The sequence below is a fragment of the Oryctolagus cuniculus genome, chromosome 17 (assembly GCF_051225735.1).
Source record: "Oryctolagus cuniculus isolate XC-2025 breed Fujian yellow rabbit chromosome 17, ASM5122573v1, whole genome shotgun sequence".
NCBI classification, from domain to species: domain Eukaryota; kingdom Metazoa; phylum Chordata; class Mammalia; order Lagomorpha; family Leporidae; genus Oryctolagus; species Oryctolagus cuniculus.
In genome coordinates this window covers 2024562-2050011 of record NC_142883.1, presented here as the reverse complement: position 1 = coordinate 2050011, position 25450 = coordinate 2024562, and the positions used below count along the sequence as shown (strand labels likewise).

At 65.1% G+C, this 25450-nt stretch overlaps 1 protein-coding gene across 12 annotated transcripts; it reads left to right on the top strand.

Annotated features, from left to right (window-relative positions):
- The first annotated feature begins 110 nt into the window (after positions 1–110).
- Positions 111–14077, top strand: SLC26A11 (solute carrier family 26 member 11). 12 transcript variants are annotated; one of them, XM_051830480.3, is made up of 17 exons: positions 111–381; positions 1166–1387; positions 1777–1969; positions 2308–2393; positions 3946–4025; positions 4760–4902; positions 5696–5871; positions 6164–6236; positions 8233–8283; positions 9979–10039; positions 10989–11044; positions 11194–11334; positions 11610–11737; positions 11957–12056; positions 12353–12486; positions 12673–12745; positions 13340–14077. In XM_051830480.3, the coding sequence occupies exons 1-17, from the start codon at positions 115–117 to the stop codon at positions 13429–13431; spliced, it is 2076 nt and encodes a 691-aa protein (XP_051686440.3). In that variant the 5' UTR covers positions 111–114; the 3' UTR covers positions 13432–14077. The 12 variants fall into 12 exon arrangements, with proteins under 12 accessions (XP_051686440.3, XP_089173169.1, XP_089173164.1 ...); XM_089317043.1 differs by lacking the exons at positions 12353–12486; positions 12673–12745; positions 13340–14077 and having other exon boundaries at positions 11253–11334; positions 11957–12093; XM_089317038.1 differs by lacking the exons at positions 12353–12486; positions 12673–12745; positions 13340–14077 and having other exon boundaries at positions 2208–2393; positions 11957–12093.
- The last annotated feature ends 11373 nt before the right edge of the window (positions 14078–25450 follow it).

Genomic DNA, 25450 nt, shown 5'->3' with positions numbered 1-25450 from the left:
CGGCGGACTCAAGCCAAGAGCTGCAGGGGGTCGGGCCGCAGGGCGGGGCGGCCGGCGCGGGGGACAGCAGCTGTCCGCAGAGGGCTGACCGCGGGCTGCCCACACTCACCGAGGATGAGCAGCGCGCTCCGAGGACGCGCCCGGCACAACCCCAGCGAGAGAAGCAGCGCGCAGCACGCCGACCACAGGCTGGGCATGGCGACCGCGGCGGCGACTCCGGCCAGGGCCCGGCCACGCCCCCGCGTCACGTGCGCCAAAGCCCCGCCTCGTCGAGCCCAGGGGCTCCGGCTCGGCCACGCCCCCGGTCACGTGCTCCAAGGCCCCGCCCCGCTCCCCTCGGGCAGTGATTCCTGCGGACCGGGCTGCGGTGCCGGGGCGGGGGTGAGTCCGTGGCCCGCGCCGAGAGGGGAGCAGACCCCGGGAGTGGGAGGTGGTCCGGGCCGGTGCGGGCTCGCCGGGGATGTGGTGCTTTCCGTGGGTGCCCCCACCGCCTGCGGGGACCCGCACCGCGTCCGCAAGGCCCTGGGCCGGCGGCGCCGTCCGGAGTGGAGTTTGCCCGGAGCAGTAACGCGGGGGGCAGGGGCGGGAAGGGCGGCCCGGGGCGGGCGGGGGCCGGGGCCGCCAGGACCCCGAGGGTGCTGAGCACCTGAACCAGAGGCGCGCGGTGGGGGGTGGGGGACTGATGCTCTCCCGGGCGCCTGGGGGCGTCGAGAGCCACAGGTGGGCGCCGGGTAAGACCCCTCCAGGGCCGCAGTCCGCCCTCGACTCGGGACTCCCCGGGTTTCTCGGGGGCCCCCTGGTACCCGCACCCCGACACACGCACAAGCTCCGGGCAGCTGGGTGAGGCTGGGCTGCCCCGGGGCCCTGGCTCGCCCTGCGCTGCTCGTCTGTTACGTCCGGGAGGGCTGAGGCGGGAGCGACCTGGGTGTGATTAGTTCGTGCAGGTTCTTACCTGTGAACCCTGGTGTGGAGGGAGAGGCCCGCAGCTGTGGGCAGGTGGGATTCGGGGCTGCACATGGTGGGGGTCAGGGCTCCCTCTGCACAGGTGGCTGGCGTCCTCTCTAGCCTGGGGGCTTTAAGTCTTCTGGGTCCCCCGGGGCAGAGTGGGGGAGACACCTGGTATTGCTGGGTTCTCTGAAACCCAGGCCCTGGTCCACGCCCCCAGGCCCGCCCTACAGAAGCCCCCTGCGGTGCCAGCTCCAGCATGGCCCCCCACCCCTGCTGCTGCTCCCCCGGCGCGGTGCGGCGGAGGCTGCCGCTCCTGGCCTGGCTGCCCCGGTACTCTGTGCAGTGGCTGAAGATGGACTTCATCGCCGGGCTGTCCGTGGGACTCACAGTCATTCCCCAGGCGCTGGCCTATGCTGAAGTGGCCGGACTCCCTCCCCAGGTGAGGCGCTGCCCCGTCCCGTCCCCTCCCCACGGTCTGGCCCCAGCGCCTGGCCCCAGCACGGTAGCATGCCACCGGTTCCAGGTACCTTCAGCCGCCCCAGGGTCCAGCCTGGGGCCCGAGGAACCTTGGTTTATGATCCGAAGCTTGTGACTGCCTTGGGCGGGTGTCACCTCCTTGTCACCGGTGCTGAGCTGGTTCTGGGTCAGCGAGGCGACTCAGGGTGACCTTGAGACGGTGACATACGCATTGAGGCCTTTGCGCACTGGCCCCCTACGCCTGCCCAGGGTGCGTTCCGGGAGGGAGAAGCAGGTCCACCGTGGTGGCTAAGAGAAGGGGCCCGTGCCCGGCCGCAGGCCTGGGGCGCTCACCGCCGCCTGTCCCCGCAGTACGGCCTCTACTCCGCCTTCATGGGATGCTTCGTGTACGTCGTCCTGGGCACCTCGCGGGACGTGACCCTGGGCCCCACGGCCATCATGTCCCTGCTGGTGTCCTTCTACACCTTCCACGAGCCCGCCTACGCCGTGCTGCTGGCCTTCCTGTCCGGGTGCATCCAGCTGGCCATGGGCCTCCTGTGCTTGGGTGAGACTCTGCCTTCCTGCCCAGGCGCCCGCCTCTGGGGGTGCCCCCGCCCTCCCGCTCTGCATCCCGAGGGCTGTCCCTGTGTGCGTGTCGGGGGTGGGGGCCCCCAGCCCTCTCTGTCCAGCTGAGAGCCTGGCACACACAGCAGAGTGACCAGGGCCTCAGACCCGGGTCTCCTTCCCTGCCCCCAAACCGCAGCCCAGATAGGCTGCGTTGCTCATCAGTCCGTGCCCCCCAGCCCTCCCCACCACCACACCACTGCTCCCAGAGCCATGTCCACCCTGCCCTGGAGCTGGGTGGAGCTGGAAGCGGCTTAGTGTCCCCTCCTGGCCGGCCAGGCTTCCTGCTGGACTTCATCTCCTGCCCAGTCATCAAAGGCTTTACCTCTGCTGCCGCCGTCACCATTGGCTTCGGGCAGATCAAGGTAGGCCGGGTGCCCACGCGTGGCGTCACCCAGACGTGGCCGGGAGCTGGGCCTCTGTGACCCTGATGTTTGTGGCTGGTGGAGGGTCATGGCCTCTGTGGGTCGAGGCTCACGGGGTCTCTCCTGGGTCCTCTGTCACTCACAAGCCCCTTCTGGGAGGTGTCGTGTGAGGGTCAGATTTTGCAGCAGGGAGTTTGGGGGCGGCCACCACAGCCCTGCCCTTGCCCGCGTTGTCGCCGGTGCCCGGTGCCTTCCCCGGTGGTGCCGTCCGGCCAGCTTTGTGCGCACACGACCCCGGCCTCACCCTGCCGGGAGTCCCACAAGCAAACAGTGTCCGTGAGCGCTTGGTGGGGTGACGTTTTACGTTTCGTCCGATTCCTGCTGGGTTTCTCGGTGAGGCGCCCATGAGAAGAGCGAGGGCAGGCAGGGTCACTTACCCCACGTGGGTGGAGGGGGTGGGTGACACACGTGCAGGCAGGGGGGGCAGCTCCACAGAGGGGGCCTCACCCCCGCCTCGGGGCCCCCTCCCACCCCCCCGCGAGGCTGCCTGGGCTGCAGGTGGGTCTGGGCGGGGTCCCTGGTGGAGGCAGCTGAGCCCGTGTGTCTGCAGCTGGCCAGTTCTGCACGCTCACTGCGCACCACACCGGGCTGAACCCCCGTGGGTTTCACTCTTGCTGTTAGGGAGGGGCCAGAGACCAGCGTGGGGGGGGGGACGGAGGAAGCCAGAGACCAGCGTGGGGGGGGGGGGATGGAGGAAGCCAGAGACCAGCGTGTGAGGGGAGGGGCCAGAGGAAGCCAGAGACCAGCGTGGGGGGGGGGGGGCGGAGGAAGCCAGAGACCAACGTGGGGGGGGCGGAGGAAGCCAGAGACCAGCATGTGGGGGGAGGGGCCAGAGACCAGCGTGGGGGGGGAGGGGCTGGAGGAAGCCAGAGACCAGCGTGGGAGGGGGGCGGAGGAAGCCAGAGACCAGCGTGGGGGGGGGGGGGCTGGAGGAAGCCAGAGACCAGTGTGGGGGGGTCCTGCAGAGAGGAGAGGAGCAGCCTCAGCAGCCAGTCCTGCCCATACCCCAGCAACTTTCCAGGGGGTCCCGGCCTCCCCCCAAGGAAGGCACCCCAAGAGAATCCTGTCTGCCCAAAGCCGAGTGGGCTCCCCGGCCTGGTAACACGGGGCAGTGGACACTCGGGAGGAATCGCACCTGTGTCACACCCCGCGTGCCCTTTGTCCAGCAGAACAGGAGAGGGAGGAAGACCTGGGTCCCGCTCCCTTGCAGACCCCAGGCTGAGCATGACGGCACCCCCGCCCTTGCTGACCGCCCCCTGCCGCTCAGGGCAGCCTGTTGAGCGTGGTCGGCTGGCACACCCAGTCTCAGTGGCTGGGCGCTGCCTCTCACATCCGTCTGCTCTCACGGATGCCGGCCACCACACGTGGCTGCCTTGCTTTGGGCTTGGCCAGGTGGGGTTGGAGAGCCCAGGAGGCCCTGGGTCGGGGTCGGGCTCCAGGGCAGAGGGCAGGAAGGAGGGCTGGGAAGCTGACCGGAACTCTGTCCCGACAGAACCTCCTGGGACTGCAGGACATCCCCAGGCAGTTTTTCCTGCAGGTGTACCGCACCTTCCTCAGCATTGGGGAGACCAGGTACCTGCGGCCCCGCCCCCGCCCCGTGGCACTGTCCCTCCCTTCTGGGGCCAAAGCAGCACCGTCCGTCACCCGGGAGCAGGTCAGAAGGACAGACTCGAGTCGGGGCAGCGTTTTAACCGGGCCCAGGTGGCTCCTGTGTGCCCTGAGCCTGAGCAGCTCTGCCCAGGGGAGCCCGAGGGCCTGGACGCCCTCCGCTCCTGGGAGGAGAGGGCCGAAGGGAGGAGCAGGCGCCCGTCTCGCCCGAGGCCACGGAGTGGGCAGCTGGAGCCTGACAAGAGCCGGAGGGCCCGGAGTGCCTGTAGGAAGCGCCCCCTCGGAGGGTTTAAACCAGCAGCCACGGGGAGGGGGTTTCTCCCTCTCCTACCTCCCTGCGCCCAGGGGGTCCTGGTGCTGATGCCTGAAAGAAAGGGGGGGGACTGGGCCATCTCGTCCTGCCCTCTGATCTGGAGCTGGGGATGCCCGGATGAATGGAGCTAGGAACTGGCAGCTTCCCTGCCTGCTGGGGCTGGGGGCAGCCTCCTGGGGGGGGAGGTGGAAGGACCCCACCCAATCCAAAGTCTTTCTGAGCAGACAGGGGCATCTGTAGTCCCGAGACCCACGGTGTGGAAAACACAGGCTGGTGGCAGCCCTGGGCTCTCGACTCCCAGTCCTGCCCCGCCTGCGGGATGGAGTAGGGATGCCGACAGCCTGGGGGAGGCAGGAAAAGCAGCGAGAGCGCCCTCTGCCTGCAGGGTGGGGGACGCCGTCCTGGGCCTGGCGTGCATGCTGCTGCTGGTCGCCCTGAAGCTGATGCGGGACCACATGCCCCCCGTGTACCCCGGGATGCCCCTCCGGGTGCGGCTCAGCCACGGGCTGGTGTGGACGGCCGCGACAGGTGAGGGGTCTTCTCAGCGTGCCCCCGGGCTCTGGGGGGCCCCCAGGGCACGGCCTGGGCGCTGGGAGAACTGGGGGTCTGTGTGCAGTAAGCCCTCAGCAGAGGCGATCTCGCTCCCCGGGGGACCATTCGGGGAGGCCCCGCCCCCCACGTGGGCAGTGCTGAGGGTGCGAGAGATCAGTCCCTCGGGCCAGAGGTTCTGTTCCTCTTTCTTTTATTTCTTTTTGTTCTTTTTGGAAGATTTATTTATGTATTTGAAGCTCAGAGTTACAGAGAGGTCTTCCATCCGCTGTTTCACTCCCGGGTTGGGCCAGACCGAAGCTAGGAGCCAGGAGCTTCTTCCTGGTCTCCCACGTGGGTGCAGGGGCCCAAGCACTTGGGCCATTTGCTGCTCTCCCAGGTGCATTAGCAGGGAGCTGGGTGGGAAGTGGATTAGCCGGGACTTGAACCGGCACCTGTATGGGATGCTGGCATGGTCGGCATCGGCTTTACCCACCGCGCCGGCCCCCCGGGGTTCTGTTCTGATTGTGCACTTACGGGGGAAAGCTCTGCTCTGGGCGGGCGTCTGCAGCCAGGGTCACGGTGAGGAGAGGCTGCCGGGGAGGCCCTGGGCGGGCTGCAGGGGCCACGGCGAGGCCATCGGCTCCCTGCGTCCTGCGCTGTGGTTGCCAGGTGTGCCCGGAGCTGCCCTGCCTAAGGAGGAGGGCGTGACGGGAAGGCGGGGGAGGCGAGTGTGGCTCCCAGGGGGCCGTGCCTGCCGGGCCGGGCTTCACCGGAGCCTCCCCCGTCCCAGCCCGCAACGCCCTGGTGGTCTCCTGTGCTGCCCTGGTCGCGTACTCCTTCGAGCTGACCGGACACCAGCCTTTCGTCCTCACCGGAGAGACGGCCGAAGGGCTCCCTCCAGTGCGACTCCCTCCCTTCTGGGTGACCACTGCCAACAGGACAGTCTCCTTCGCCGAGATGGTGCAGGTGGGCAGGGATGGGAACCGGGACAGCGTGAGCCCCCTGCCTGATGGGCGTGGGGGGCCGAGTGCAGGTGGGACTGCCCCGTGCTCAGCAGGGGGCGTCTGACTGCCCCAGGCCCCGGGGTGTTTGTCCTGGCTGGGAGCTGGGGATAGACCTGCGGGAGCCCAGGGGGGCGGGGTGGGTGCGCTGGCTCTGGTCGGACGGGGGGAGCGGTGACCGCCCCTCTGCCTGGCCAGACCCGTGCTCTGCTTCCCGCGTCGGGAAAGCCGCTCATCCTGTCCCTGTCTCCTCTCAGGACATGGGGGCTGGGCTGGCTGTGGTGCCCCTGGTAGGCCTCCTGGAGAGCATCGCAGTGGCCAAAGCCTTTGGTGAGACGCCCATGCCCCGCCCTGCAAGGTCCCCAAGCCCCACACCCAGCAGGACGCCCACCGCCCACCCCCTGCCTTGCTGGGTCCCCACAGCCCCACTGGGTCCCCACCCCGCACCCAGCACAGCACCCACTGCCCCCACCCTGCAGGACCCCCATGCCCTGTTCCCAGCAGGATACCCACTGCCCATGCCCCCGCCCTGCTGGGTCCCCACAGCCCCACCCAGCACAATACCCACTGCCCCCGCCCTGCAGGGTCCCCAGACCCCACACTTAGGACGCCCACTGCCCAGTAGGACACCCACTGCCCACGCCCCCGCCCTGCAGGGTCCCCAGACCCCACACTCAGGACGCCCACTGCCCAGCAGGACGCCCACCGCCCACCCCCTGCCTTGCTGGGTCCCCATAGCCCCACCCAGCACAACACCCACTGCCCCCGCCCTGCAGGGTCCCCATGCCCCGTGCCCAGCAGGGCACCCACTGCCCCCACCCTGCAGGACCCCCATGCCCCGTGCCCAGCAGGACGCCCATGCCCCCGCCCTGCCCAGTGTTCTCACCCCCGGGCTTGGGCTTTGCTACCTGGCCTGCTGGTTCGCCTGCTTTCTTGCCTGCTTTTATCTGCTCTAAGTTTTAAGTTTTGAATCTTTTTAAAAACTACTTTTTTATTTGAAAGATCTGCAGAGAGAGGGAGAGACACAGAGAGATTTTCCATCTGCTGGTTCACTCCCCAAATGGCCAGGCCTGCACCAATCCGAAGCCAGGAGCCAGGAGCTTCTTCCAGGTCTCCCACATGAGTGCAGGGGCCTAAGGACTTGGGTCATCTTCTACTGCTTTCCTAGGCCACAGCAGGGAGCTGGATGGGAAGTGGAGCAGCCGGGACTAGAATCGGCACCCATATGGGATGCCAGCACTGCAGGCCAGGGCTTTAACCCATTGTCCCACAGCGCCAGCCCCTAAAGTATGAACTCCTATGTAAGCAATGTTTGCTTACGTTTTAAAACATATGTGCAGGGGGCTGGTGCTGTGGCTTAGTGGGTAAAGCCACCACCTGCGATGCTGGTAACCCATGTGGGCGCGAATTCAAGCCCCGGCCACGCCACTTCCCATCCAGCTCCCTGCTAATGCACCTGGGAAAGCAGCAGGAGACGGCCTGAGTCCTGGGGCCCCTGCACCCACGTGGGAGATCGCGTGGAGCTCCTGGCTCCCGGCTTTGGCCTGGCTGTAGCAGCCACTTGCGGAGTGAACCAGCAGATGGAAGATCTCGCTCTCTGTGACTCTGCCTTTCAAACAAACACCCGTGCGCGTGTGTACACAAGTGTGCACGGAGGGTGAGCGTCCCCAATCTGGAAACCCAACACCCTCCCAACCCTGAAACTCTCGGGTGCCTAGAGAGGGTGTGGGTTTTTGGATCGGGGTGCTGAGCCAGCACAGAGCCTCCCCAGCCTGGAAACCGTGACCTGGAGCTCACGGGATGAGGGCAGCCCCCCACCCGGCCTGTGCTCTACCCGTGCTCTTTTTTTTTTAATTTAACTTTTTATTTATTTTTTTGACAGGCGGAGTTAGACAGTGAGAGAGAGAGAGAGAGAGACAGAGAGAAAGGTCTTCCTTCTCTTGGTTCACCCCCCAAATGGCCGCTATGGCCTGTGTGCTGCGCAGATCCGAAAGCAGGAGCCAGGTGCTATCCTGGTCTCCCATGGGGTGCAGGGCCCAAGCACTTGGGCCATCCTCCACTGCACTCCCGGGCCACAGCAGAGAGCTGGACTGGAAGAGGAGCAACCGGGACAGAACCGGCGCCCCGACCGGGACTAGAACCCAGGGTGCTGGCGCCGCAGGTGGAGAATTAGCCTAGTGAACCGCGGCGCCGGCCTCTACCCGTGCTCTCCCGTGCGCCTGCTCCCTGCCGTTGCGAGCTGGTGCTGTGTGTGCAGCTGTGTCACCTGTTCAGGTGACTCTCGCCGGTGCAGCCGGTGACGGTGTTCCTACGCTTCCTCCTCCAGCCTCACAGAACAGTTACCGCATCGACACCAACCAGGAGCTGCTGGCCATCGGTGAGGCGGGCGGGGGCTCGCTGGGCCTCTCTGCGTTGCTCCGTGCAGGAGTGGGGAGGGCCCCCCGGGGGGGCTTTGAGACGCTGCTGCGGGCTCATCCCCAGGCCTCCAGAGGGTTCTGCGTGATCCCTACGACTAGGGAGCTGGGACCCAGGCCCACCTGCTGGGCACCTGCTGTGTGCCAGACCCTGTAGTGTGGCCTCGGTCGATACCAGGGGACACCTGAGTGGCCGCCTCCGGGCGGTGCTGCCGGGGTCAGAGGTCAGAGGTCTGAAGGCTGTGGCTGAGCCTCCTGGTCGTGCTGTGGCCTTCCTGCAGGTGGGGGGCGGGTCAGGGACTCTGCCAGGTTGGTCGCTGTGTCGTTATTTGAGAGGCGGTGACGCAGACAGGCGGAGATCTGCCGTCCACTGGTTCACTCCCCGAATGCCCGCAGCAGCCGGGGCTGGGCCAGGCCGGAGCCAGGAGTCGGGGGTCTGGGTCTCCCCGTGGGCGGCAGTGCCCACCTTCTTGAACCGTCACCAGCTGCCTCCCAGGGTGCACGTTAGTAAGAAGCTGGAATTGAAAGTGGAGCCGGGCTTGAACCCAGCACTTGAACATGGGACGCAGGCCCACAGGTGGCCTTGGCCGCAGTGCCGGACGCCAGCCCTTGTTCAGTTTGAGCAGTGCCCTGTTGATGGGCGGCGTCTGGCTTTCCCAGGAACGGCGCACCGCAGGCGGAGGCCCGTGGTGTCTCGGAGCACGGACTGCCCTGGCTGCCAGGCTGGCACTGCTCTGTGAGCGGTGAGCGGCTTCCGGGGCCCAGCCCTGTCAAGCTGAGGTCGGAGAGTGGATCCGGGGTCCCCTGGTCCAAAGTGGGCCGTACCCCCGCCGGCCCGAGGGGTCTCCCTGCCCCCCGGCCACACAGTGCCAGGCCCATCGGTGAGCGAGGGTCATCGGATGCAGCTGAGGTCACTGCTTGGCCGCCACATCCGAGGATCCCGGGCTCCGCCGTGCAACCGGTCAGCGCCTGTGCTGGGAGGAGCCCGCCTCGGGCTCTGTGGAGAGCAGGCCTCGAGCCCGTGACCGCTGGGGCAGGGGTCACGGAGTGGCCCCATGGACGCCAAGGATTCACCTCCGTTCTCCCAGCCAGGCCACGCCGTGGGCCTGGGTTCCGTGCAGAGTGGTCACAGCACCTCGGGGGACAGTTCCTGTCCCCGAGCCCTGGCCGGCCTCACACAGGCAGGAGGGGTGCTGAGAGGGGCCTGTGCGGTGCAGTCAGTGCTACTGTCCCCACCTCGGGGGACGGTTCCTGTCCCCGTGCCCTGGCCGGCCTCCCATGGGCAGGAGGAGTGTTGAGAGGGGCCTGGTGCGGTGCGGTCGGTGCCGCTGTCCCCACCTCGGGGGACGGTTCCTGACCCGCGCCCTGGCCGGCCTCCCGCAGGCAGGAGGGGTGCTGAGAGGGGCCTGTGCGGTGCGGTTGGTGCTGCTGTCCACTGAGCTCGCTGGGCAGGGCCCTGGCACCTCCCCCTTCTGGGCGGGGCATCTCTGTCTCTGGGAAGGCCCGGGTTTGTACAGCTGGAGCCCACCTCAGCATCGTGTCTTGCTCTCTCTCCCCTTAAAGGACAAGCGCCAGGCGCACGGCCCCCCCCCCCCGCCCCTCTGGCCCCGCCTCCCCCACTTCTGCCTCGTGCTCCCTCCTCTCTGCTCTCTCCCCAGGCCTCACCAACGTGCTGGGCTCCCTCGTCTCGTCCTACCCTGTCACGGGCAGCTTTGGACGGTGAGTGCCCGAGCCCCTCCTGCTCCATGCCCGCCGCAGCACCTCGGCCGGGGGTCTGCCTGGCCTCCTGTGACCCAGAGGCGGCAGGAGGGCCTGCAGACTTGCCTTCAGGGTGGCCTCTGGCTTCTGGCGCTGCACTTTGTTTCTAGAAAGTTCTGGTGCATCCTGGTGCGAGACTGGCAGGACGGTGGCTCTGCCCTGGCAGGCTGGGCCTGGGGTCAAGCCCAGACCGCTCGGGTCATGCAGAAGGTGGGGCGAGCTGTGGCTGGAAGGCGGGACCCCCACCCCCCAGCGCCTGGTCCCGGGACCCCGCCCCCGCCGGGGAGCGGCCCCACCCACCAGGGGAAGCACAGAGCAGGGCCAGGTCGTCCGGGCCTGTGTGTGCTCACTCGTGTTCTTAGAATCGGTGAAAAGCAACATCTACAGTTTTTTCTTTTTAAAGATTTATTTATTTGAAGATTTATTTATTTATTTGAAAGTCAGAGTTACACAGAGAGGAGAGGCAGAGAGAGAGAGAGAGAGAGAGAAAGAGAGAAAGGTCTTCCATCTGCTGGTTCACTCCCCAATTGGCTGCAACGGCTGGAGCTGTGCCGATCTGAAGCCAGGAGCCAGGAGCTTCTTCCTGGTCTCTCACGCGGGTGCAGGGGCCCAAGGACTTGGCCGTCTTCTACTGCTTTCCCAGGAAGCGGAGCAGCCGGGACTTGAACCGGTGCCCACATGAGATGCCGAGTGGCTTCACCCGCTGAGCCACAGCGCCGGCCCCACTTGCGGCTTTTTGGAGCAGGGTGGAACCGGGCAGGTCGGGCACCGCTCTGAGACCCCCGAAGTTCTTCCCGCCCCCACCTGCGGCCCCGTCTGGTGGGGCGATTGGCCCGGCTGAGTGGACAGAGGGTCCCGCCGCCTCTCCTGGGGCTGCCAGCGATTGACGGGCACGTGTGTTACCTTCCAGGACAGCTGTGAATGCCCAGTCGGGGGTGTGCACCCCAGCAGGGGGGCTGGTGACCGGTGAGCCCCAGGTGTCCCCCTGTGGGAGGGAGGGGAGCGTAGTTAGCGGGACCCCTGCAGGTCAGGCCTCCAAGCCTGCTTTGGGGCTCGGCTCCCCACCGGCCCCCTCCCGGCGAGGCCCCTCGAGCTGCCGCCTCCCCCGCCCACAGGTGTGCTAGTGCTGCTGGCGCTGGGCTGCCTGACCCCGCTCTTCTACTACATCCCCAAGGCCGCGCTGGCCGCCGTCATCATCGTGGCCGTGGCCCCGCTGTTCGACACCAGGATCTTCGGGACGCTGTGGCGCGTGAAGAGTATGGGAGTCCTTGGTGGGGCCAGGGGGCAGGGGGCCCCCGGACACTGAGGGCACCCCGCTTCTCAGGCCACACTCTGTCTGCCCTCCCTGGAGCCCACCCCTGCTCTCACTGCTGCTCAGCTCGGACCAGGAGGTCCCTCCCCTGCGGGCCGCTCGGGGTCCCTGACTGCCCGTGCCCCGCGTGTGGGGACAGGAGGGTGTCCCGCGGGCTGCAGGTCGGGAGGGCTGGGAGAGCTAGCAGCCGAGCCAAAGGCGCCCCCTCTGCACCCCCAGGGCTGGACCTGCTGCCCCTGTGCGTGACCTTCCTGCTGTGTTTCTGGGAGGTGCAGTACGGCATCCTGGCGGGCACCCTGGTGTCTGTGCTCATCCTCCTGCACTCTGTGGCCCGGCCTGAGACCCAGGTACCGGCCACGGCGCGGCAGGGCGAGGCTCGCTCCGCGTCTGCTCGCAGAGCGATCCCGGTCGTGGGAGGTGCAGGAGCTGAGCGGTCACTTCTCACTTGTGGCTGGTGGGGGGAACCGCTGGTGGTCCCGTCCCCCAGCACCCGGGAGTATCCCGCCGGGTGAGGGCGAGCCTGGCCTGGGCCTGCAGGACTCCCCGCTCCCTTCCATCGTCCGCAGGTGTCGGAGGAGCCTGTTCTTGTCCTGCAGCCGGCCAGCGGCCTGCACTTCCCGGCGGTCGAGGCCCTGCGGGAGGCAATACTGAGCCGGGCCCTGAGAGGTACGTGGCCCCCCCACCCCCCGCACCCCGACCTGGCCCCTTCAGGACCCTGAGCGAGGCCCAGCCCTCGGCAGATGGGAGCCTGGCTCCTGCTCAGATCCACGAGGTTCAGGCTCTGGGTCGGGGTCCCTGTGCCCCCCCCGCCGTGACAAGGCCGTGGGGCATCTGGGCACCCGTATCTGGGGTGTCTCGTGCGGTCTCGCTACCCTGCTGGTGACAGCCCCGAGGACGGGCACTCCTCTGCGTCCTGCCCTCGGCCGGAGCCCCTCCCCAGGCCGCCTCGCCTGTCTCCCCAGCATCCCCGCCACGCTGCGCCATCCTGGACTGCACGCACGTGTGCAGCGTGGACTACACGGCCGTGCTCGGGCTTGGCGAGCTGGTGGAGGACTTCCGCAGGCGGGGCGTCCGCCTAGTCTTCCTGGGCCTGCAGGTCAGTAACTGGCGTGGCCCCCGGGGGCCGGGGCCTGGCCCCACCTCTGCCTCCACGAGGCCGTTCCTGTCCCCACCAGCCTTCCCCTCCTCCTCTGTGTGGTGGGGAGGGGCGGCCCTGCCCCCCACCCCAGGGCACGCGAGCAGCCCCTCCACTCCGCCTGCACGGCGCTGCGTGTGCCCACAGGTCCCCGTGCTGCGTGTCCTGCTGTGTGCTGACTTGGAAGGGTTCCAGTACTTCTCCACCCTGGAGGAGGCAGGTGGGTGCAGGGGTGGGGGGCGGGCAGCAGGTCCACACCCAAGGGACCCGGTGGAGCAGAGCAGGTCGGGAGCGGGAGGACGGGAAGCAGGTGGACCGAGCCGGAGCCGCGCCTGCGCTCTGAGTGCAGCAAGCGCCGGCTCTGCCCCTGGCCGAGGCCATGCCCTGAGCAGCCGGCGTGGCCCTGGGGAGGCCGGGGCCCTCTGTCTCCCTAGCGGTGTGGGTGCCGAGGAAGGGAGCCGAGCTTGAGCTCGGACACCGTGCGTCCACCATCAAGGCCAGATAGAGCGTGTCCATCATTCTAGAATATTCCCTCACCCTCACGACCCACCCGTCTGATGCCTGCTGCCATAAGTGGGTGTTGCTGTGTGTGGAATCTGGCAGGAGTGTCTGCCTCTGGTTCCTGGGCCTCCCCGCCGAGTGCTGGCGTGAGCAGGGTGGGCGGCCCGCGGCGGGGGGCCCCTGAGTCCCAGGGAAACCTCCGATGCCCCAGGCGACCTCGCTGGGGCCCTGCGTGGACCGGACACTCCCGCCTTAGCCATTCTGTGACCTCACCCATCCCCACTTCTGCCTGGAAAACTTGTATTTTCTGCAGAAAAATTTCTGGAACAAGAGGCGGGGACCCAGCCCTACAACGGCAGTGAGGACCCCGTCCCTGAACTCAGGGCTGCCCTCCTGAAGGCCTGATGGGGCGCTCGGGGTTTGCGGGGCGTCCTGGGAGGTTCTCTCCCATGAGTGGATGCTGGATTGCTGGACACCATCTGATAGCCCCCGAGGCTGCACAGTGACTCTGTGGAGGGCGGGGGAGCCTGGGGGCCCCAGTGAGGACCAGGGGTGTCTGTGGGCATGGCCTGGGCATGGACCTTTCTGGGGAGAGCCCAGCAGGACTGACCACTGAGAACACAGGGGGCGGGGCCTCCTGGTATGGGCGGGGCCAGGGCCTGGAGCCCGTGGGAGCTCTGGGATTCCTGCCCTCTCCCCAGGCCCCGGCTGGGCAGGTGTGGTGGGAGGGTGGGCGTCTCGGCCACATCTGATCTGGACGCGGCGTCCACTATGTCGGTGGAGACACCAGGCTGTGCCAGGCGAGGTCGAGCCTCGGTGTGAACATAATTGTGGCTTTAATGAAGTGACGGCTCTGGAGTTTTTGTACCAACCATGAATGCTCCTTGTAAAAACACGGAAACCATCCCCGCTGGTCTGTGGTGGCCGCCGCTGGACCCCTGTCCCCAGGGCTGCGTGTCTGTCCATCGGAGGTGGGCCCTGCAGAGATGGGACCATCTCAGCCCCGGTGCTAATTAGAATATCATTATAATAAAGTTAGAATATTCTAGAATCAGAATATCATACTAAAGTTACCCCGGCTGACCTTCACTCCCATCATGCACCTGATGCCATGGTGCTGCCAAGACTCCCAAAAAGAGGGCAAGGAAATAGTGGCACTCGAGCCCCGCCCCCTATGAATATTCAATTAAGCCCCGCCTTGGGCACGCATTGTGGTGACGTGGGTTCAGCTGCTGCTTGGGATGCTGGCAAACCACGCACAGGGCTGGTGTGACGCCGACTGCCTGCTATGGCCTGGGAAGCAGCAGAGGACGGCCGCGTGCCCGAGCCCCGCGCAGGTGGGGACCAGGGTGGAGCTCGAGGCTGGCCCAGCTCGGGCCCTGGCAGCCAGCTGAGCAGAGAGGCAGCAGGTGGCGATGTCTGTCTCTCTTTCCCCCATCACTTTGCCTTTCAAAAGTAAATAAATAGGCAGGCGCCACGGCTTACTAGGCTAATCCTCTGCCTGCGGCGCTGGCACTCAGGTTCTAGTCCCGGTTGGGGCACAGGATTCTGTCCCGGTTGCCCCTCTTCCAGGCCAGCTCTCTGCTGTGGCCAGGGAGTGCAGTGGAGGATGGCCCAAGTGCTTGGGCCCTGCACCCCATGGGAGACCAGGAGAAGCACCTGGCTCCTGGCTTCAGATCAGCACAGCGCTGGCCACAGCGGCCATTTGGGAGGTGAACCAACGGAAGGAAGACCTTTCTCTCTCTCTCACTATCCACTCTGCCTGTCAAAAAAAAAAAGTAAATAAATCTTTACAAAATGTACATACATCTCTTTTCCTATCACATTGCCTTTCAAATAAGTTAACTAATTTATTCATTTATTTTTAAAAAGATTTATTTATTTGAGAGGCAGTTACAGAGAGAGGTAAAAACAGAGAGAGGGGTCTTCCACCCGCTGGTTCACTCCCCAAATGGCCACAAAAGCCAGAGCCAGGAGCTTCTTCCAGGTCTCCCACGTGGGTGCAGAGGCCCAAGGACTTGGGCCACCTTCCACTGCTTTCCCAGGCCACAGCAGAGAGCTGGATGGGAAGTGGAGCAGCCGGGACTCAAGCCAGCGCCCATATGATATGCCGGTGTCACAGGTGGAGGCTTTACCCATTACGCCACAGTGCTGGCCCCAACTAATTTTTTTAAATGCACATAAAAAACCTGCCCCTTTTTCCCCTGACTGTTGGTGTGCTCCATGCCCGAGACACCACTCCCCATGAATGCTGGGGTGCCCCGTGCCCCTGCAGCGGGGTGACCGCGTCTGCTGGCAGCCCTCTGGGCCGCACCCCTGTCCGCTGCACACTCCGGCTTTGCCACAATGAGCCCTGTTGCTGCGCTGCCTGCACCTGCGTCCCGACAGCAGCTCTGCGCCCCGGGGACAGCGCTGGGCTCTGTTCGGCCACTGGGGCACGGACGGTGAATTTCAGACCTGACAGAGCTGGGCACAAGCAGGTGGCCCCAAAGCACCCGGCGGAATTCTGCTGCCCGGGGACAGATCAGACCGACGGAAGCACACGCTGCTGACCACCGGCTCCGGCCAACACCTGTCGGCGTGCCTTCTCACCATCCACGGGGGCTCTGCACCACACAGACCTGCCCCCCGGCTCGGACCCCATCCACAGGGCTCTGCGCCACACAGGCCTGCCCCCCCAGACCCCATCCACAGGGCTCTGCGCCACACAGAGCCCCCCCCACCTCAGACCCCATCCACGGGGCTCTGCGCCACACAGAGCCCCCCCCACCTCAGACCCCATCCACGGGGCTCTGCGCCACACAGAGCCCCCCCCCCACCTCAGACCCCATCCACGGGGCTCTGCGCCACACAGGCCTGCCCCCCCAGACCCCATCCACAGGTCTCTGCGCCACACAGACCCGCCCCCCGGCTTGGACCCCACTTCACCGTCCCTCCAGAAGCATAAGGCTCTGCCTTGACCGGTCGTCTCCACACCCTCTTCAGGCTTAGCCTAGTGAGCCACGGCGCCGGCCTAAATAAACCGTTTTTAAAAACTAGTCATGGCCAGCGCAGCGGCTCACTAGGCTAATCCTCCACCTTGCAGCGCCGGCACACCGGGTTCTAGTCCCGGTTGGGGCGCCGGATTCTGTCCCGGTTGCCCCTCTTCCAGGCCAGCTCTCTGCTATGGCCAGGGAGTGCAGTGGAGGATGGCCCAAGTGCTTGGGCCCTGCACCCCATGGGAGACCAGGATAGCACCTGGCTCCTGCCATCGGATCAGTGTGGTGCGCTGGCCGCGGTGGCCATTGGAGGGTGAACCAACGGCAAAGGAAGACCTTTCTCTCTGTCTCTCTCTCTCACTGTCCACTCTGCCTGTCAAAAAAAAACTAGTCATTGTAGGGGCTGGTGCTGCGGCGTAGCGGGTAAAGCCGCCACCTGCAGTGCCGCCATCCCATATGGACACTGGTTCAAGACCCAGCTGCTCCACTCCCCATCCAGCTCTCTGCTATGTCCTGAGAAAGCAGTGGAAGATGGCCCAAGTCCTTGGGCCCCTGCACCCACATGGGAGACCCAGATGAAGTTCCTGGCTCCTGGCTTCAGATGGGCACAGCTTCAGCTGTTGCAGCCATTTGGGGAGTGAACCATCTGATGGAAGACCTCTCTCTCTCTCTCTCTCTCTCTCTCTCTACCTTTCTGTAACTCTGCATTTCAAATAAATAAATAAATCTGAAAGAAAAAACTTAGTCATTGTAGAATATGTTATTGAGTGAAATCCATATAACAGGACGGCAGGCGCCGCGGCTCACTAGGCTAATCCTCCGCCTGCGGCGCCGGCACACCAGGTTCTAGTCCCGGTTGGGGCACTGGGTTCTGTCCCTGTTGCCCCTCTTCCAGGCCAGCTCTCTGCTGTAGCCAGGGAGTGCAGTGGAGGATGGCCCAGGTGCTTGGGCCCTGCACCCCATGGGAGACCAGGAGAAGCACCTGGCTCCTGCCATCGGATCGGCGCAGCGCCGGCCGTAGCAGCCATTTGGGGGGTGAACCAACGGAAGGAGACCTTTCTCTCTGTCTAACTCTGCCTGTCAAAAGAAAATTAAAAAAAAAAAGAGCAAAATCCATGTAACAGGAAATGAACCATTTTGAAGTGAGTGTGAGTGGCATTCAGCGTGTTCAGAGCTGTGCAGGCCCGTGTTCGGCTCCAGCACATCTTCACCCCCCACCCTGAAACCCCGACTCACCCGTCAGCGGCCCCGCAGTCGTCCCCCCCCCCACCCAGCCACTGGCGTCCAGCAGCGCCTGCGCCTCCTGCTTGTCCGGGACTGCAGGGTCAGCAGAGGTGAGCGCTCGGGGCCTCTGTGCACGGTCGGCCCCAGCGCCCCAGGCAAGCTCCTTGTATTTTAGTGTGCGTGTGCGTGTGCGTGTGCGTGTAGTCAACTGTTCCTGTGCCCCCAGGTGACCACGGAGTTAAATCCATGCTGTGGGGCCGGCGCTGTGGTGTGGTGTAGTGGGCTAAGTCTCCACCTGAGGTGCCGGCATCCCATGTGGGCGCTGGTTTGAGTCCTGGCTGCTCCACTTCCCATCTAGTTCTCTGCTGTGGCCTGGGAAAGCGGTAGAAGATGGGCCAAGTCCTTGGTCCCCTGCATCCGTGTGGCAGGCCTGGAAGAAGCCCCTGGCTTCTACCCCCACCCCTACCCCCACCCCTACCTCTACCTCTACCCCCACCCCTACCCCCACCCCACCCCTACCTCTGCCTCTCGCTTTGGATCTGCCCAGTTCCAGCTGTTGCGGCCATCTGGGGAGTGAACCAGGGATGGAAGACCTCTGTCTCTCTCTGTCTCTCTCTGTCTCTCTCTGCCTCTCCTTCTTTCTCTAACTCTGCCTTTCAAATAAGTAAATAATCTTAACCAAAAAAAAAAAAAAATCCGTGCCGCGCTTCTAGAACTGGGGGAGCTCATGGTCAAGTGAAGGCAGGCTGGCAGGTGCTGGTGTGGCCTCCAGGGCTCACCAGGAAGGTGGCCGCCCGCCCGCCCGCCCTGCCTGTGTGCGGGGGCTGCCGGGGATGGTCATCAAGGCCGGGGCAGTTTGGCGCGAGAACAGGGCAAGCTAAGACGCCACAGAAAGTCCCTTACCGGTCGGCCATTTTTCTCACCTAAATGCCCCCAGGTCACTGCATCCCCCTGGTGGACTCAGCATGGCCTCGGCTGCGTGTGGTTCCCCCACTGCGCCCCTGCAGGACAGAACCTCAGCTGCGTGTGGTTCCCCCGCTGCGCCCCTGCAGGACAGAACCTCGGGCTGTGTATATCAGTTCCCCCACTGCACCCCTGCAGGACAGAACCTCGGGCTGCGTGTACCAGTTCCCCCGCTGTGCCCCCGCAGGACAGAACCTCGGGCTGCGTGTGTGGCTCCCCCGCTGCGCCCCTACAGGACAGAACCTCGGGCTGTGTGTACCAGTTCCCCTGCTGCGCCCCTGCAGGACAGAACCTCGGGCTGCGTGTGTGGCTCCCCTGCTGCGCCCCTACAGGACAGAACCTCGGGCTGCGTGTGTGGCTCCCCCGCTGCGCCCCTGCAGGACAGAACCTCGGGCTGCGTGTGTGGCTCCCCTGCTGCGCCCCTACAGGACAGAACCTCGGGCTGCGTGTGTGGCTCCCCCGCTGCGCCCCTGCAGGACAGAATCTCGGCTGCGTGTGTGGCTCCCCCGCTGTACCCCTGCAGGACAGAACCTTGGGCTGTGTGTACCAGTTCCCCCGCTGCACCCCTGCAGGACAGAACCTCGGGCTGTGTGTACCAGTTCCCCCACTGCGCCCCTGCAGGACAGAACCTCAGCTGCGTGTGGTTCCCCCACTGCGCCCCTGCAGGACAGAACCTTGGCGGTCCCTGCTGCACGTCTGGCGCCATCTCTGGGGCTGGTATTTGTGGGGTGGATGACCGAGCGTCAGCAAGCCTGTGAAGTGGGGCGGGGACCCTTAGCTGGCCCCGCACTCCAGTCGGGGGGTTGCAGCCAACCCTGGGGCAGGTTTTCAGAGCGCGCCCTTGTGGCCGGGTCCCTGTGCTCCTACAAGGCAATTTGGGGACAAGCAGGTGTCAACCTGTGAAGTGCCCACGTCAGTCCAGGAGAACCTGGGGTCCGTACCTCGCTCCACTCCTGCCCCCAGCTTCCTGCTAATGCAGACCCTGGGAGGCCGCGGCGATGGCTCAAGTGACACGTGTGAGACCTGGCGTGAGCTCTGGGCCCCTAGGCTTGGCCTGGCCCAGCCCCAGCTGTTGCGGGCACTGGGGGAGTGAACCAGTGGATGGGAGGGCTCGCTCTGGCTCTCTCTCCTCTCCCTGTGTCCAGCTCCATCCCAAATAAATGCAATTTAAAAAGCATGTCTCAGTGTTTGTATATATATGTATATGCATGTATGTGTACATGAGTGTGTGTATGTAAGTATATGTGCATACATACATGAATGTGTACATATGTTGTGTGCGTGTATGTGTACATGTGTGTGTACATACGTGTGTGTGTGCGCACGCGCCAGGTCACAGGCTATAGTGCATGTCCTGATCTGGAGAGCAGCACCTGACGGCCTTTGAGGCAGGAGGCTCGGGCGCACGGTTCCGGTGGAACTGTTCAACCCCCGGCTGCTCCACTTCCGATCCAGCCCCTGCCGGGGGCTGGGCCCTGCCCCTGGGGGAGCCCGGGATGGAGCCACCCCCGCCGGGGGCTGGGCCCTGCACCCTGGGGGAGCCCGGGATGGAGCCACCCCCGCCGGGGGCTGGGCCCTGCACCCTGGGGGAGCCCGGGATGGAGCCACCCCCGCCGGGGGCTGGGCCCTGCACCCTGGGGGAGCCCGGGATGGAGCCACCCCCGCCGGGGGCTGGGCCCTGCACCCTGGGGGAGCCCGGGATGGAGCCACCCCTGCCGGGGGCTGGGCCCTGCCCCTGGGGGAGCCCGGGATGGAGCCACCCCTGCCGGGGGCTGGACCCTGCACCCTGGGAGAGCCCGGGATGGAGCCACCCCTGCCGGGGGCTGGGCCCTGCACCCTGGGGGAGCCCGGGATGGAGCCACCCCTGCCGGGGGCTGGGCCCTGCACCCTGGGGGAGCCCGGGATGGAGCCACCCCTGCCGGGGGCTGGACCCTGCACCCTGGGAGAGCCCGGGATGGAGCCACCCCTGCCGGGGGCTGGGCCCTGCACCCTGGGGGAGCCCGGGATGGAGCCACCGCCTGCCACACCAGCATCCCGTACTGGAGTGCTGGCTCGAGTCCTGGCTCTCTGCTGCCAGTCCAGCTCCCGGCTGACGCGCCTGGGAAGGCTGCAGATGATGGCCCCACGTGCCTGGGCCCCTGCATGCACGTGGGAGCCCCGGGTGGAGCTCCCGGCTCCAGCTTTGGCCCCGCCCAGCCCTGGTGATGCGGGCGTGGAGAGTAGGAAAGTTCGGGCCAGTACTGGTTGCTCTGAGCCTCAGACAGCGACGGAGTCAGCTCACACAGACAGGAAGTAAAGCAGCCGAGGTCTGTGCGCCTCCCGGCCAGCGGCCGGCTCAGGTTGAGGCCCTGAGGACGCAGGGCGGCTGGGATTGTGGGAGCGGGAGTGGGAGAGGTCTGGGTGAAGTCCTGGCCTGTGGGTCATTGCCACAGCTCCTGAGGGAGGGTTTCCTAAGCTCGCTTTTTCTCAGTTCCCCAAGGGGCCTTTGCTGTCTCCCTGTCAAGGTCAGGATAAGGGAGGCAGACACAGAAACAGGGCTGGAGAGTTCTGGGATTCGCTTTTCTCAGCTTTCCCAGTTAACCCTCCACTGTCTGCTGCCTCGCTGGCGGCTGTGGCCATGCGGGGAGCGAACCAGCAGATGGACAATCTGTGTCTCCTTCTCTGCCTTTCAATAAGTAAAATATTTTAAAAATATTCGCTAAACCAATGACAGAGATGCACAGCCCTATCTCCTCTGGTCTGGGGGGGGCGGGGAGCTTCCGGAGCCTGACTTTAAGTTTCAAATCCCTGGTGGCAAACACCCCAGCCCCAGGGCGCTTCTGCCTAAGGATCACTGAGGTGGTACAATAGGAGTGGCCAGGACCCTTTAGCATCGCATCACCCCACCCCTTGCCCGCATCCGCTCTGTACCTCCGCTATATATACACCTCCCTTTTACAATACAGTGAGACCTGCTTCCACTGGGCTCCCCACCGCGTCTGACTGTCCCCCGGGGTTGGGGAGGCTGAGTGGCGGGTGGCGCACTTGCCCTCCTCGGCCAAGGCAAGCTGTGGGCAGCCTGCCTAATTCTCCAGCAGTGACAAGGAAGGGTCACCGCAGTCCGTTTATAGAAGACCCTAGAACAGGCTAAGTCTCCTATAAGGAGCCAGTGTTGTGGCGCACTGGGTTAAGTGTGATGCTGACACACCTTACTGGTTCAAGTCCCAGCTGCTCCACTTCCGATGCAGCTCCCTGCTAATGTGCCTGGGAAGGCAGCAGAGGATGGACCAAGTGCTCGGGCCCCGCACCCCCGCGGGAGACCGGGGTGGAGTCCAGGCTCCGGGCTTCAGCCTGGCCCAGCCGCGGCGTTGCAGAGATTTGTTTGCATTGTGAAGCAGCCCCTGGAAGATGTTTCTCTCTCCCCCTCCCTTCCTCTCTCTCTCCCCCTCCCTTCCTCTCTCTCTCTCTCTCTCTCTCTGTATGTGTGTGACTCTGGCATTCAAATCAATACATCACTCTTTTTAAAAAAATCTATAAAGGCAAATCAAGCCTTGGGATTGACCAGAGGGCCCGCAGGCACGCGCGGGGGTGAGGCCGTGGCTCCGTGTTGCCGGGGTGCTCCGTGACCTGGTGAACTCACTGCACTTGTCTCAGTGCATTCGAGGCGCCTGTCCCTCGGGGAGCGGCGAGTGACCAGCCTCAAGCGGAAGCTGCTCACAGGAGAGCTTCATCCTGATGTTTATTCATTTTCCTTTCCATGGAAGGCAGTGAGAGAGAGAGAGAGAGAGAGAGAGAGAGAGAGAGAGAGAGAGAGATCCTCCATCTGCCGGCTCCCTCCTCAAATGCGCACAATGGCCAGGGCTGGGCCAGGCTCCGCCCAGGTCTCCCAGGTGGGCTCTGCCCAGGGACTCATCCCCTGCTGACCAGCAGGAAGCTGGCTCGGAGGCAGAGCAGTCAGGACTGGAAGCGGCGCTCTGACGTGGGTGTGGGCAGCTTAACCCCCGAACCACCACGGCCTCCCCAAGGGGGCCTTACTCACCTGTGACAAATAATGGAGACGGCTAAGTGGGAAGGGACAGCCCCCTAAAGAAACTCTGGCGCCGGCGCTGTGGCATAGCAGGTGAAGCCACTGTCTGCAGCGCCGGCATCCCATATGGGCTCTGGTTCAAGTCCCGGCTGCTCCACTTCTGATCCAGCTCCCTGCTGATGGCCTGGGAAAGCAGTAGAAGACGGCCCAAGTGCTTGGGCCCCTGCACCCGTGTGGGAGACCTGGAAGAAGCTCCTGACTTTCGGCCTGGCCATTGCGGCCATTTGGGGAGTGACCAGTGGATGAAAGACCTCTCTCTCTGTCTCTGTAACTCTGACTTTCAAATAAATAACAAATAAAACATGGCAGTGTTGCTCAGCTCCGCCTCCCCAGGAAGGTTGTGTGTCCGCTATTCCAGGCTCCTGCAGCCTGGGAAGGCCCCTAACTCCCAGCAGGGGGTCTTTGCCCTGAGGCTCTGGAAGCCCCTTGCTCCCGATTGATTGGCTTGGAGCTGGTTCCCGGGGGTCTGACCGAGGCCAGTTTCTGTCCAGTCTCTGTGTGACCCTGCGACCTTCTCTCCTCCGAGAGAAGCCGGGGCCCAGGAAACAGCCTGCTCCGGTCAGCCAGACTCATCCCAGCACTGCCCGGCCACAGCACACAGGCTGGCGGAGGGGCCACGCCCCCTCTTGTCCCTTTCCTCTGGGGTGGGCGCAGTGTCCCGCCCCTCCCCCCTCCCCGTCTCCTCGCACAGCTCTGGTGAGCCCTCCGGGTCTGGGAGGCAGCAGGCCAGGGCCTGACCCAGCGCCGGCCACCGAGGGCGCCGGCAGCCTCCAGTGGGATGGCCCTGACCGCTCCCGCACCCACGCCTTCCCTGACAAGGCCTCTTTGTCCCCAGCGCCTCTGCCTCTGCTGCCAGGAGCGTGGCCGTCCCCGTCCCCAGCGTTTGGCTGCTGGGAGCCTGGGGCGGCGTCACCACTGGACCGGCAGGATGAGAGCAGGAGGGGCGTCCTGGGCCGAACCCGGTCTACGCCACAAACGCCGGCGCCAGCACGGAGAAGGCAGCACCCTCTGTGCCAGGTTTCCATGGAGCTGGCCGAGCCAGGGAGGGACCGAGAGGCCCGGGGTCCTGACGGGGGCTCGTCTGCTGATCCCGGATGCTTCTCCCTGAGCGACTTCCTTGCCGGGACCCAGGGCTGCCCCCCCAATGCCTTCATCACACCCCAGCTTCCTGGTCCCCCAGCCCGTGGCCGCCTGTCTGCAGGCTCAGCCCTGTGCGTGTAAGTCACTCCTTTCTGAGATCACACGGCGTTTGCTGACTTCACAGCCGGCCTGCAGGCCCCCAGCACTCCTCCGCCGCGTCCACTCCGGCTGTTTGGGTCTCGGTCCCAGCGTGGCTGACCTGTGTCACCATCCAGCTGCCCTTACCTTCAGGCTCGTGGCTGTCAGGGGTGGACACCCCCACCCCAGCAGCTTCTCCCCACCCTGGTGGCTCGCGTCTGCACCTGTCAGAAAGACCACACAGCTGGGCCCCGCTGGCTCCACCACGGCTTCCTCTCCTGCCGCACTCCGGGACTCACCTGGAAGCCCACGGGACAGCAGCAGCGCCCGGAGGGGACGCCTGTGGGCGGGATCACCTGACCGCTCCGTCCGCAGCCTCGTTGACCTCGGAACCTGGAGACCCACTGAAGGCAGGACCGGACCCTGTCTCTGGCCAGATGTACAGAACCCCGTTACTGACCTGGTTACCCCTCTAGGGGGCAGACGGGGACCTGGAGGGGGGTATTGGAGGGACGCCCCAGGGCACTAAGATGGGCTCGCAAACCCAAAGGGTGCCTCCCTCTGTGGGGCCTGCTCTCCCTCTGGACCCCGGTTCTCGAAGGCCAGGCTGGGTTCTACCGTGGGCAGGCTCAGACCAGGCAGTGGACAAGATGACCGTGTCTCCAGGTGCTGCTGGCTCCACACCAGGAGGCGGAAACCCAGCTGCCCCTCCAAAGAGCTCATGGACAGGCCCCGGGTTGGTGGCCAAGCTGCCTCACCTCCCTGGGCTAGCCACTGCCCCTCAGGACACACTCAGGAAGTGCCACGCAGCTGCCGGGGCTGGCTGCGCTGCTGGCCGGCAGTGTCCAGTCTTGGCAGCACTCCGCCGGCCAGCGCTGCCTCTGCTGGCTTCCTCAGACCCGAGGGGTGGCAGACACAGGGTGGGGCAGGGCTGCAGGCTCCCCTCTTTTTTTAAAACATTTTTTTCCAAAGATTTATTTATTTGCAAGGTGGAGTTTAGAGAGAGAGAGAGGGTGCCACAGACAGAAATCTTCCATCTACTGCTTCACTCCCCAAATGGCCACCATGGCCAGAGCTGGGCCAGGATGAACCCAGGAGCCAGGAGCTGCATCCGGGTCTCCCACGTGGGTGCAGGGGCCCAAGCACTTGGACCATTATCTGCTGCTTTCCCAGGCACATTAGCAGGGAGCTGGATCAGAAGTGGAGCAGCTGGGTCTTGAACCGGAGCCCATATGGGATACTTGTGTCACAGGCGGCGGCTTTACCCGCTGTGCCACGGCGCTGGCCCCGAGCTGCCCCCCGCCCCCCGACAATTCCGACAAAGGAGGCCACGTGCAGCTGCTGGGACCTGCAGCGTTGACCAGCCCGTGGAGCCGCCTTCCCCACTAGGACCCAGAAGGGCCAGGCCAGCCCAGTGCAGCCCGTGGCCTCCAACACCTCGGACTTTCTGACCAAGTCCAGGTGGCCCAGCTCTCAGAAGATGCTCCCCCCCGGCTAGGTCATCTCAAGGTCAAAGGCCAGAGCAGGAGGGGGTGCTTGGTGCTGCAGTGAAGCAGTGCCTGGGGCACAGCGTCTGGGGCTGAGTCCCCTCTCCTGCAGGTGCACACCTGGGAGGCAGCGGGTGATGGCTCAAGGACCCTGGTCCCTGGACAGCTTCTGAGGGCACTTGGGGAGTGACCCAGAGGATGGACAAGCTCTCTCCCTCTCTCTCTCTCTCTTCCTCCCTCTCCCTGTCGCTCCGACTTTAAACAGGCCACAGCAGTGGACGTGGCTGGATCCTGCCAAGACGCTGGATGAAGTGGCCGGTGTGGGAGAGTGGGCTGTAACTGGACTTGGTGAAACACAAGCCAGTCCTGGGGAGGTGCCCTGGACCACCTCCGAGAAGCCTGCCCTGCATGAGGGGGTGCACGGGGGACACCCCAAGAAGCGCAGAGGTGGGATTCCCAGCCCTGGAGGAGGGGTGCAGCTGCAGCTG